General features: G+C 42.2%; 1 protein-coding gene across 2 annotated transcripts in view; it reads right to left on the bottom strand.

Annotated features, from left to right (window-relative positions):
• Positions 1 to 13,444, bottom strand: part of CASKIN1 (CASK interacting protein 1) — a 197,648-nt gene that overhangs the window by 45,455 nt on the left and 138,749 nt on the right. For both annotated transcript variants that reach the window (XR_010786424.1, XM_066576569.1), the window contains exons 3-4: positions 5,232 to 5,329; positions 3,236 to 3,381 (exon numbers count right to left, since the gene is read on the bottom strand). Coding sequence is in view for 1 of the 2 variants with exons in the window: in XM_066576569.1 (XP_066432666.1) it covers positions 3,236 to 3,381; positions 5,232 to 5,329 (244 nt within the window). In the remaining variant the exon portion in view is untranslated. The remainder of the gene's footprint in view (positions 1 to 3,235; positions 3,382 to 5,231; positions 5,330 to 13,444) is intronic.

Genomic DNA, 13,444 nt, shown 5'->3' on the forward strand with positions numbered 1-13,444 from the left:
CTGAGATCTTTTGTATAAGCCGAGATCTTCCCATTTTAATAACAGACCTAGTTAAACACACCAGTATTTATAGCGCGCTCTGCGGCGGCGTTATCACAAAAGGAAGACAGGTGAATTCATATTTCAGAACAGCGCCGGCTACCTCGTCTGAACCCGCAAGCAGAGAAGGGGGGGGCGGCTTCACTCTAGTCTTTGCATTTGTAGATTCATACGACATCATTAATATTATGTTAAATAAAATATTCCCTTTTATGCGTGTCGTGCGACATAGACGTGCGGGCGCCATGACTCTGATTAATTTATACCCTTGGAGATCAATCTGGAAACAGAAATGATAATTGAGGGAACAGATGAATACTGGAAAACTGCTGATTTCAAGGCCAACTCTGTGGAAGCCCTACAAACTGAGGGGTGACAACTAATCTCAGTATCCCTGTCTGTGTCTAGGAAGCTGAGATATGAGGAGCTGTTTCTTGGAGTCCTCCTGTAGTAGTAGAACTGCTTCAGCTGGCCATGTGCTGAAGGAAATGTTCATACTGCCTATTGGCAAGAAATGAACTTAAACAGAAGGTGTGCTACATATAATGTATTGTATAACTTTTATTACATTTTTTGGGGGAGGGGGGAATGGAAACACCCCACCCCACCCCAAAATTTCACCATTGTTTTTTGGGCTTTACTTTTACGGCGCTCACCATTTGGTAAAAGTAACATGATTATTTTATTATCTGGATCAACACGATTACTGAAATATCAAGTTTATAGAGATTTTTTTTACACTTTTAACCAAAAATAATTGAATCTGCATTGCTGCCTTCTAAGACCCAGGACATTTTTATTTTTCAAGCAATGGAGGCATTAAACAGAATTCATATAGGATCATCTCCTTGCATTTACTTTTACGCTCACCTGGATATGAGGGGTGCCATGGGACCGGCACCCACAAATTAAGTAAGACTCTGACATTGATATTTTGTATAGTTTGACAGCGCGCTGAGGAGCTTTTCTCTTTTTTGATTGCACAGAGCTTGTTTTTTTGCCGTTTTTATTGGTAGCGGTTTGAGGTACACATGACTTTGAGATTGCTTTTTATTGCGTTTTTTGGGGAGGCAAACAAAAGAATAGTAGCCATTCTAGCATTACTTTTTTAAATAATTTTTATGCTGTTCACTATGCGAGATACATAACAATATATTTTCATTGTTTGCATCATTATGATTGTGGTGACACTATTGTGTTGCTTTTTTAAACCTTTTTTTGTATTTTATTCATTTAAAAAGTTTTCTTTGTGAGGAAAATGCTAATTGGGGTCTTAAACTGGATTTCTTTTTTAAAAATTAAATTTAATTGAACTTTTTTGGACACTACTTTATAGTCCTACAAGAGCACTTGAAGATGCAATCGCTCCATCGCTAGGATAGAACATGGTATGTATGTTGTGCGTTCTACTATACCTATGGCGTCAGCCCATTGCACCCTGCTATAGGTAGGGACTAATAGGGTGAGTTACATAGCAGACATGGAGGCCTTTGTTAGGTCTTCGACTGCCATGGGAACTTATTGGCACCTTCCAATCGCAGAGTGCCGATGGGTGACAGTTTAAATGCTGCAGTAAGCAGCATGTGGCATGTAAGGGGTTAAACTGCCAGGATCTGAGGCGTCTCCATTCTTATCTGTAAGCGTAGGAGTCTGGTTGCCAGTAGTCAGTCATGCCTCCACCTTAAAAAGATGTGCATGTAGGTTTAAAGCCCCTTATTGACCGCCATAAAAAGGCCTATTGGCGGTCACTAAAGGGTTAAGAAGTGCTGTAAGCTTCAGGATTCTGTATTACTTGAATGTCGTTTTACTTTTTCTTCCCATCTTTTTTGTAAGCGCTGCATTTTCTTGTATTACAGTCTAAAAATTTTGAAAAGTGCATCCCTTATGGTTCTGACCATAAGCCTTCAATGATGTTAACCCTTTGATTGCTGGAGAGCAGTATAGGTGTGCGTACGAAAATCCCTGGGCTTTCTCCATGGGTGGTGGCAGTGAGAATTTAGAGTGCATGGACGGTGATCTATGCTCAAATGGCAGCCTGAGTGGAAGAGATGTGCAAGATTGAGTGGCTGAAATAGATCAACCCCTGGCGGTTGCACCCGCGTCACATGTTGTGGCAGTGCGGATGTGCCACAAGGCATTTTCTTTTTGAGCAGGGGTGGAGCTTAAATGTCCAATGATTTGGGATTGAACTGTTAGGGAGGGATGTGGTGCTATACCTTCATGTCAGAGGCTGCAAAAGCGGCTCTACAGTGTGACGACTCCAGATGTCAGACCCTTCGGAGTATGACATTAGGGGCATGGGATAATGGATTTACGTGGAGTCCTACTTGGGTTTTCAGGTTGTGGGAGGAGCTAGACTGTCATAAATCATAAATGTGTGTATGTGTGTATATATGATATCTAGGATCACAGAAAGCCGCACGCACGATGGACAGCTTTATGGTTGCAGCATGAAACGGAGTTACAGATGTAGCAGAGCTCAATTTTTTTCTTTTCACCGTTATACCCTGATCACTAAGATCATACAGGTATATTCACAGAACTATAGAAAATGACAGATAACAGATAGTGATATCATGGCACATATTCCCTAATGACAAACTCAGCTCTACTACATATGTAAAACCAGTAAACCATATACCTGGCAACAACTGAAAATTTTACAGGACACCAACAGCACAGGAGATTGAGATAGAAGCAGTGCAAATGAAATTGGTGATGTAGACTATAAATATAGACTTGCAACCAATGCTACTGCATTAAGGAGCATTTACACTGAGATTTGATTGCTCAAAAGATGGCTTCTGAGCGATCATTTTGCATAAACTACTAATTGGTACTAATGCCGTACAATTGGTACAATTAGCAGCGTGTGAACCACCGGGAGCTGTATTCAGAGGAGAGACCACTTGCTGTTCTCTGAACACATTCCCTTTGTTCTGACACAGGGCTGACAGCTGAAACAATGTAATCAGCGCTCTGAAGGGCAGAACACAGCGTGCGGTCGTTCTTATCAGCTGTTCTGCCGAACGATGGATTTCATGCCAAACTGAAATTCATCGTTTGGCAGAAAAGTGAAAGATGCGCACATTTACATCCAATTATCGATCAAAGGATAGCTTTTGAGCGATATCTTTGTGTCTAAATGGGCCTTAAGACTTTCTAACGCGTTTGCTAACCTACAGTTGTCACTTACCACATCATAGTGTCCATGCTGAGCCGCCTGGTGCAATGGGATCTGTCCCTCGTCTGACTGGATATTCACTGCAGATCCTGACTTCAGAAGCAGCTTCATAGGTTCTTTCTTGCCCTGCCAAGCCGCGTAATGCAGCGGACGCATCCCTGTAATGAAAACAGTGATCAGTGCCGTATAACAGCAAGTAATATATATATAATAACAGTCGAGTGAAGGTGATGGAGCTCGAAGCTTGTGGTACAAAAGCTAAAACTAGGTCCAGCACTTGGCGATCACTGACATCACCTTTTGGCTTATATGTACAGATGTAGCAAAGTTTAACTTGTTGTAATACATTTCTGTGACATTACATTAAAGGGGTTGTCTGGTTATTGGACATCCCCCTTACTATAGGACCGCCCATGTGAAAATAATGAACAGTAGTATACTTACCCCTTTGTGGCTGCTGGGATCTCACGCTGCAGTCCTGGTGATTCCTGAGACGGAAGATATCACAGGAAATTAGGTGATTGCTGCAACCAATGAGAGGCTGTAGTGTCACCACCCATTGTCCTGGCACCAGTAGCACATCCTGAGTGCCATGATGCCAGGAATACAAGAATGTGATGCTGTAGCGAATCATTGGCTGCAACAGTCACGTGATTTCCTGTGACATCAACGGCACAACAAACCCCGAGACCGCAGCAGGCTGTACTTGTTGGGTCCTGGAGGTCACAGAGGGGCAAGTATCTCTGTTTATTATTTTAATGCAGAGGGTCCTATTGAAAATGGGATAAAGGTAATGGGAGAGCTGAGCAAGAATCTAAAGTAGTATTTATTTCCATATGTTATTACTGCCCTGTAAAATATTTCCAGACCAAGGGTCGTCTATCTGATATGAAGATGGAGTAGTGTGATTCATCACTCCATAGAATGTTCTTCTATTGCTGAACTGTCCAATGACGATGCTCCTTGCACAATTGTAGACGGACCAATGTGTCTTCTTTGAATGAACTTGCCAGACATTTGCAGGATGGATGGAGGTAAATACCAGATGAAGTGTATCCGATGTTAATAGAAATTGTGCCACAGAGAGTATACAATGTCATTAGGGCCAAAGGAGCCCCACTAAGTATTATCATATGAACATAAATACTACTTTTGATTCTTGCTCAGGTGTCCAATTGCTTTTGGTAGGATAGTGTACATCCATGCTATCTTTTTCACTGACCGCTTTAGCTAGTTCCTGACTGCCCATAAAGCATAAACATCCAGGTGGCCCATATCTGGTAAGGAAGAGGGGTAAAACCTTTGGTCAGGAAGTGGTTAAAGGATGCATTCAAGTATCTATGAAATTCTTTGTGCGCTAATTGCTGTGTCTCATGTAGTTGTGTGAAAGATTTCATGATTGGTCCTTCATATAAATCCTCAACCTTCGTGATGCCTTTGGCTCGCCATACATCTAGATGTATATCTGGTACTTAGAGTTAGATCACCTATATGGGTATTTAGAATTTTTGAAGGGGGAGAAACCCAGAGAGGTACGATATTTTTTTTCCAGATATACATTGTTGAAAGAAAGAATAAAGGATGCATTAAAGATAGGCCCAGTCAACGGTTTTGACCATGAAGGCTAAAAAAATGAAATTGTCCAATCCTTTTAATGATACTCAAGATATCATTATAAGACATCATCTCCCCAACTTCACTGCAGCTCCTTGGAGCCTCTTGAGCTATGAGATCCTTCCTTTGACTGGCTTGATGTTCTTCATTGGTTCCTTCTTGCAGACTACAGATAGCGGCCAGCTTTCCTGCAGCTGGAGGGGCACAGATATTTGTACTGCAATGTTCCTACTCCCGACATGGATGGACACCATTTTTAATTTTGGCCAGACATTGAACTGTCATGGTCGCTGCACCTTAAGCCTTTCTCCTGCTCCAGTTCTATTACCGCCATATCTGACTCCAGTGAATATGTGACAATATTAGCGTCCTCACCAGTGACTCTTCCTCTCACCTTTGTTATCTTTAATGTCTACGTTAGCCTGTGCTTCCAGGAGCAGAGAGATGAGCTCAGTATTCCCTATGAGGGCAGCATGGTGCAGAGCCGAGAACCTGCAAGAGACAACATTACACAATTACGTTCAGCGCTCTACCTTCAGCTTCCGCAGCTGTGCAGATCCTGATAAGAAACACATGGACGCTTATTTTCCACTTCTGCCTATCTTCTATGATTTGTCGGAACCCCCACCATTGCATTTGTATGGGTTATAGATGATAAACGGTGTTGACCATTGTTAAATTTCTTTTTAGCACAGATCATAAGGGCGTCCTGCTCAGCTATTGATCTATACTTAAAGGGAATGGGTCATCAGAAAAAGACCTATAATATAGATCACATTTTTGTGTTAAACATATTTTTTTAAAATTTTTGGTGATTTTTTTAAATTTAATTTAAAATTTAATTTTTTAAATTTTCAATCACAATCTATATTTAAAAAGCAAGCTTAAAATCCTGCATTTTTCACACTGACCATAGAGCCTAAACATGATCTTAATCTTTGAGCTGGTGGGTGTAGACTGCTGCTATGATGTCTCCATACACTACACACATAGAAGAGCAGAATCTATTCTCTAGCTCTGAGCTGGTAGGTGTAGACTGCTGCTATGATGTCTCCATACACTGTACACACAGGAGAGCAGGATCTATTCTTTAGCTCTGAGCTGGTGAGTGTAGACTGCTGCTATGATGTCTCCATACACTGTGCACATAGAAGAGCAGGATCTATTCTCTAACTCTGATCTGGTGGGTGTAGACTGCTGCTATGATGTCTCCATACACTGTACACACAGGAGAGCAGGATCTATTCTCTAGCTCTGAGCTGGTGGGTGTAGACTGCTGCTATGTCGTCTCCATACACTGTGCACATAGAAGAACCGGATCTATTCTCTAACTCTGAGCTGGTTGGTGTAGACTGCTGCTATGATGTCTCCATTTACTGTGCCCATAGAAGAGCAGGATTTATTCTCTAACTCTGAGCTGGTAGGTGTAGACTGCTGCTATGATGTCTCCATACACTGTGCACATAGAAGAGCAGGATCTATTCTCTAGCTCTGAGCTGGTGGGTGTAGACTGCTGCTATGTCGTCTCCATACACTGTGCACATAGAAGAACCGGATCTATTCTCTAACTCTGAGCTGGTTGGTGTAGACTGCTGCTATGATGTCTCCATTTACTGTGTCCATAGAAGAGCAGGATTTATTCTCTAACTCTGAGCTGGTGAGTGTAGACTGCTGCTATGATGTCTCCATACACTGTGCACATAGAAGAGCAGGATCTATTCTCTAGGTCTGAGCTGGTGGGCGTAGACTGCTGCTATGATGTCTCCTTACACTGTACACATAGAAGAGCAGGATCTATTCTCTAGGTCTGAGCTGGTGGGTGTAGACTGCTGCTATGATGTCTCCATACACTGTGCACATAGAAGAGCAGGATCTATTCTCTAGCTCTGAGCTGGTGGGTGTAGACTGCTGCTATGTCATCTCCATACACTGTGCACATAGAAGAACAGGATCTATTCTCTAGCTCTGAGCTGGTTGGTGTAGACTGCTGCTATGATGTCTCCATTTACTGTGCCCATAGAAGAGCAGGATTTATTCTCTAACTCTGAGCTGGCAGGTGTAGACTGCTGCTATGATGTCTCCATTTACTGTGCCCATAGAAGAACAGGATCTATTCTCTAGCTCTGAGCTGGTTGGTGTAGACTGCTGCTATGATGTCTCCATACACTGTGCACATAGAAGAGCAGGATCTATTCTCTAGGTCTGAGCTGGTGGGTGTAGACTGCTGCTATGATGTCTCCATACACTGTGCACATAGAAGAGCAGCATGTATTCTCTAGGGCTGAGCTGGTTGGTGTAGACTGCTGCTATAATGTCTCCATTTACTGTGCCTATAGAAGAGCAGGATCTATTCTCTAGCTCTAAACTGGTGGGTGTAGACTGCTGCTATGATGTCTCTATACACTACACACATAGGGGAGCAAGATCTTTTCTTTTTCTTGTTGTAGCACAGCCTCATAAGTACCAGATGCATGGAAGACTTTTGTATTGAGCAGGGTAAATCTGATTCTAGTAACTTTTGAACAGTAAACACTTATGTTGCATAAGTATGAGCTGCAGCAGCTTCTTCCTCTTCATAGACTTCTATGGGCAGCATGAGACAGCATCTGGCCACACACACTCTATGTTATCCATCTCAGTTTTTCGGTTGATAGGGACAGACTAAACATGCTATTATAGTAATAATACACACATATATATATAACTGTTTTGTGCTGCTATGCGCTGTTAAATTGTTGTTTAGACATCAGATAGTTCTCATCATCGGTAGTAGCGTTTATCCTGGTGCCAAATTCCTGACAAGGGTTTGATGGGTTCTTAAGATAAGTGATGGTTTCTCCAGATAAGAAAAGTTTATTCTCAGGGTTATTTTAATTACTTCGGGCATTAAATTGCTAAGTAGGTGACCGTAAAAGCCAAATCATAAAGGATTGCTTTTAGTTGTAAATAACGGGTAACACTGACTTTGAAATTGACGATGATGTAGATAGGATGTTCACAGAAGAAATAGTGCAAGCTGTTGCAGGTAGAAAGCACATAGAGACAAAGAAAAAGCTTGTTGGAAATTGCGGCCTGTTTAGATGAGAAGGTTTGGGAAAAATGTGTTAGATGATAATGGAGGAATTTTGGTTGATAGACGATTGCTCCAATTTGCAGAGGCCCGGTGAAGAATGTTTAGGTAGGTGACAAAAAGTAAAAGATAGTTGAAGTTACAAGATGGCAATTCTTACATGTGCTTTGTTTGCAAGACAAAGAAGGCTAGCCCTTCTTCACCATGAGGGTTCCACCCTGATCGTGTCATGGATGCTATTTTCTCCCTATTGCCACGCTCCTAGATGGCCATGTTTTTAATGTGTCCAGTAGCAGTCTGTGTACCTTGATACGTGTCTAGTATGTAGTATTCCTGGATCTGCCCGTTACCATTGCCCAGTCATGGCCCAGCAGCCATTTTAGAATCTGCTGTAACAATACCTTCAGCCGCCACCCAAGCACCATCTTAGCTTTGCAGCAGGCATGGGCTGGCTTCTCACCCCCCATCGATGTACCTTTTACCTGGCATCCCAGTGCTTGCACTGGTAGTAGTGCAATGATGGGTGCCTTCTCTGAACTGCATAGGAATATTCAAAACCCCCTTTATTTAGGCTACAAACCCCAATCCCCCCCCCCCCAATTATCTGCCCTGCAGGCTGTGTTAGCATCCACCACAATTAGTTTTGCCTGGCATTGTGCTTAAATTGTCCGCATATAAAGTTGTTTCTGGAAAGATAGAAAGAATCTTTTCTGCTCCAAAGTGACTGTGGAAATGGGGAGGGGGTAATTGTTTAATCCTGTCATTCATGCAGTTTGTGTCCCTCTATGTCATGAAGCAAGCTCATGCAAACTCTGTGAAAAAATTCCCATTAACAGATGACTGTCATATGTGACAAATAACTACCGTTTGTCCTGTGTGTTTTCATGTTACGTTATCTGTTTTAACACTGATATTTGTTGTACGTCTTAGCCTCCTATATTCAAGTGTCAGGTAGTGTCCCAACTGAGGGGACAGGTCGCTATGAGTGACAGTAGCATTGATACGGATCAGAAGATAGTAGACAGCAGTAAACTTTCAGAGAGAGAGAAAGGATTATTACGTGATAATCTGATAGCCTTGAGACAGTGCAAGAGTGTTCTTGTGTATAGGAAAGGATAAATGGTTAAAGAATGTGTACTTGCAAAGCTCTGTGAGCAAAGCAGTTCCCCTCTTCTTCGCCCCCCTTTCAGCATTCAGCGAGAGAAAGACTGTAAAACAATCTGGCAGCAGCAGTAGTCTTCTTGCGTGAATGGAATAGAAACTTGTAAGTTATGAGAATTATACCAGCTTAAAAATAGAAAGTTTAAAAAGAGAAGATACATGAATTTTAAGGTAAATGTCAGCTCTGTGATTGGTTGGACGTGTGTATAATTGTTAAATGGTGTTACAGTTGTGTTTTCAGTGTGATAATGTCATGTAAGAGAAATAAGTTGTTCCTATTATAAGAAAATATTAGTGATACTGGCGTTAGCTGTGGAATCTGTTGTACAGCTCTAGTATTAGAAACAGTTAAAGTTTTGTTGTTAATCTTCACTTCTGCTGTCCCTAATAACAGGAATTCCAGAGGAAGGTGGTAACGATTGAATGCATTTACAAGCGGATGGGGAGAATTGTAGTACTTTTGTGAATTTTTATGCTATGCTGTCCCGGCCAGTTGCTAGCGTCCCTCTGCTTTTGTCCAGCACTGAGAGGGTTACCCAGCTCTCTCCCTCTGAGCTCACCTAAGGGGCTCATTAGTCATTACTACCCTATTTCAGCTTAACTGATGCACTTCCTTAGTGCCTTTCAATTGGTGTTTATTTGTTCATGGCTTCTCTGGTCACTCTGTTCTGTCTCAGTTCTGCCCCACTCTCTGAGCTCTGTCTGCAGTGAGAGTTCTGTCTGACCTGTCTCTTTTCAGCCTCTGTGTTGTGAATGTTTCAGGCATATCTGTATGTTCTGGTGTAAACAGTGCGCAGGTTGCATTCTGTGTGAACTGTCTCATGCTTCTATGTCTTCTGTAGACAGTTCTGCCTCTATATCTGTATATTCTTGCATCTGAGTGCTATTCTGTAGTTTGCCAGTTCCGCCTGGTTCTGCGTTTCACCCCTTTAGGGATAATCAGACCTGAGGTTGCAGCGCAGGGCCGCTTTTATCAGGGCAATCACTCTGTTTATAGGTAAGGATATGACATTCTCCCTGCAGCTAAGGGTCAGTTCCCCTTTCTCTGTCTACAGTCCATCTATCTGAGGAGTCAGCTACCAACCACTCCAGGACTGTCCTCAGCTTGATCTGGTTGGTCCAGTAGATCCACAATTTCTTGAAATCTGTAACAACGCCAAACATTGGGTGTGGAGGATTATATAGTTATTAATATTTATATGAGAGAGACAGACTTGACCGCATGGATAGATGAGAGTTACTGACCAGTGTTCAGGCTGTGATGAATGTGAAATGTGTGATGAAGATATTGACTGGGGATAAGAATTTATCTCCCCCTATGCATAAGACTTTAATGACTGCTTAGGGTGGGATGTAAATTTCATCCACACTTTTGTTTTCCTATTTCTATGCCTTTATATATGTTAGTGTCAGTCTTCATTGCAGCTATGATATTCTATTCATGAACTCAGGAGTTCAGGATAAGCAGTGATAAATATTGCCTCTGCAGTAAAACCTTTTCTGCCTTGCCTGCCCAGGCTTTGATACAAAAAAAAGTTGTTTAGCTTTTCTTTTCCTTCCTCAGCCGTGGAGTACCGGCCTATGAGCATACTGCGCTGTCCTCATTCCAACTCAGGCTGGTTGGCAACGCCCCCTAGCATATTACTCAACACACCTTCATCTTGTTGCTTGTGTTGCGCCCTCTTGTGTTAGAAACACTAGTTGCAGCTGGACAAAAGTTCTGAGATAGGTTTCAATTTTCCTATGACATTATTTGGCCCCGTAATGTGTCAGTTGACACTGTCATAGGTTTCGCTCAGACTCTGGTCCACAGAACATCACTTTTACCTACAGTGCACCCTGCTCCCTCCACGGGAGAAGTGATACAGAAAGTAATGAAAGCATTGGGGGATACAACAGGCATTTCATGCTCCGTACCATCCACAAAGCAGTGATAGAGCAAAGAGCTTAAATGGTACCTTAGAAACCACAATCCAGAAGGGCATGGCAGAGCTCAATAGACCATGGAGCGGGTGCCTCCCACTGGCACTCTTCTCTGTAAGGTACACACCTAACAGAATAGGCCTCAGCCAACATGAGCTACTTTTTGGGCCGGTCCCAAGGCTAAGATTGTATTTTCCACGATAACTCCAGATGCAGCATGGTAGCTTGACAAACTGTGTTATTGCTCTCACAAAACGCTTAACTAATGTATATTCTTGAGTGTGTGCCTCCCTTCCAGATCCTGACAGCTTAGAAGGAACTCATTCTGTGAAACTAGGAGGTTGGGTGTTTACTAAAAGACACATCCGCAAGCTCTAGAACCCAGACTTGAGGGTCCATAACAAGTGTTCCTGACCACCCCTACAGATGTTCAGATGGAAGGACAAATCCAATTGGATACACAGGTCCTATTGCAAGAGAGTCTTCCCACCATGATGAACCTATGCTATATCCTAGGTTGCTCAATCCCTGTTATCTTTTTCACAGCTATGGTTCCATAACTAAGGCTCTGAAGGGTCTAAATAAGCTCTTTAAAGAACTAGCAGCAAATTCTGTCATCTCCAAACCCTTTTGGTGATTGGTGGACATCAGTCCACCAGAAATCCGGTGGCTGCATCTGCCTAAGGTATCAACCTTCGGCAGATGCAGCCACCGGATTTCATCTTTTTCTGGAACTTTAGTGACATTTCTTACCGCTATTGCTATTATTGACTGCATTATTCTGTACCTTCGAGGATTTATCTCAAAGTCTATTGACAAAGCTGCCCCTGTTAGGTATGGTGATGCTTTGCCTTTGACCACTGACTCTGAAGCTGAATCTGCTTTCAATCAACCGTCTTTTCTTGTAGTGCCTTCCTATGATACTTTTTGTTTGTGAGTGCTAGGGGACGTCAGTTGGAGGATCCGGGGAAGTGGTGTAGAAATTCCGGCTTATGTCGCTAGGCCATTTATAAGTATCTGGCTAGATGTACTCCTGGCTGCTCTAAAGGAACAAAATGAGGGACTGTTAGAGTAATGTATGTTTCCTACATCAGCCTAGGCAAAGACGTGTGTGTGTGTATGTATATATATATATATATATATATATACACACACACACACACACACACATATATCCATATACCTACCTTCTTACTAAGTAGCTGGCAGCTTAGTGGTTAACGTGCTCAATATGCTAAGCTGGTATGTGCAAGCAGAATGTTGAGCTACACACCTCCACAGCTTTTTCACATGAAACCTATCTAGAAAGAACTCTGGGGCCTCAAACACTGATAAGGAAAACCTACTTGGTTAATGAACACAGTAAGTTTGGTTTGTTCTCATATAGTTAGAGGTGACGTGTTTGGTAGCGGCATACACCTGGGGCGTTAACATATGTTAATCATAAAGTCATTACATACTAAGCCATTCATGATGTTGGGGGCGTCCATGTGTATTCATGCATCATGTCCAACTATATCTGTACCGTTATGATGTGAATAAACTAGAAGTGTACTGGAGAATGACCAACATGGAGTCAGACTCCGATACATTGCGTGCATGCTACTTCTCATTATAACCAATTTGGAGCAGGGCAGTGAAGTACATGGAATATGGATATTATATTATTCCCATAACAATGCTAACAGGCAGTAAACAGCAAATTATAGGAAGGGGAGATCCCCTAGTGATCAGCACTCTGGAGGGATTTTTCAGCACAAAAACATAATTTTTGGTAAATAAAGTGAATTGTACTTTTCCTAGTTACTGGCTAATACATAAGAACAAGCCAGGAATTTGCATATCAATTTTCCAATATTTATGCACGTGGTGTTGGAGGTGTGTCAGAGGGAGTGAAAAATACGTAACATCCAGTGATGTGAATATAAGATGGATGCAGAATGCTCTGCGATACGATGCTATGTTCCAATAGAAATAAATGAGTCTCATAATAGGAGAAATCAATACATCCAAGGTCTTGCCGTCATGGATGGTTGAAGAAGAGGTCCCTCTTTTGCTAGGACTGGAACATCGGCCACCATAAGAGAAGGGATGAGTTGTACAGCATGTTTATATTATGTGTACTTGGTTGCTGGTGGTGGAATTGTGTTATTGTATCTGTGGGCTTCACCCCCGAGGATTCGGCACATCAGTAAACCACATATAACCCACTGATTTCAATAAACAATGTGTAATACTTTATTTCCCCTGTAGAGGCACTGTAGGGGAAGTGAACACTTTCTCGTTGCACTGAGGTACCACAAATAGTTTATCTGCAAGGAAAACTTTGTCCAAAGTGGAACTCCCTTTTAATAGCCCTGAACTGAGCAGAATCAGGATCTTTTTGCACAGCACAACCTGTCGGGTGCAGATGCTTGACTCGTTCCTGTGTTTTTACACTGCAGTGAATGGAG

The sequence above is a fragment of the Eleutherodactylus coqui genome, chromosome 8, assembly GCF_035609145.1.
Source record: "Eleutherodactylus coqui strain aEleCoq1 chromosome 8, aEleCoq1.hap1, whole genome shotgun sequence".
Taxonomy (NCBI): domain Eukaryota; kingdom Metazoa; phylum Chordata; class Amphibia; order Anura; family Eleutherodactylidae; genus Eleutherodactylus; species Eleutherodactylus coqui.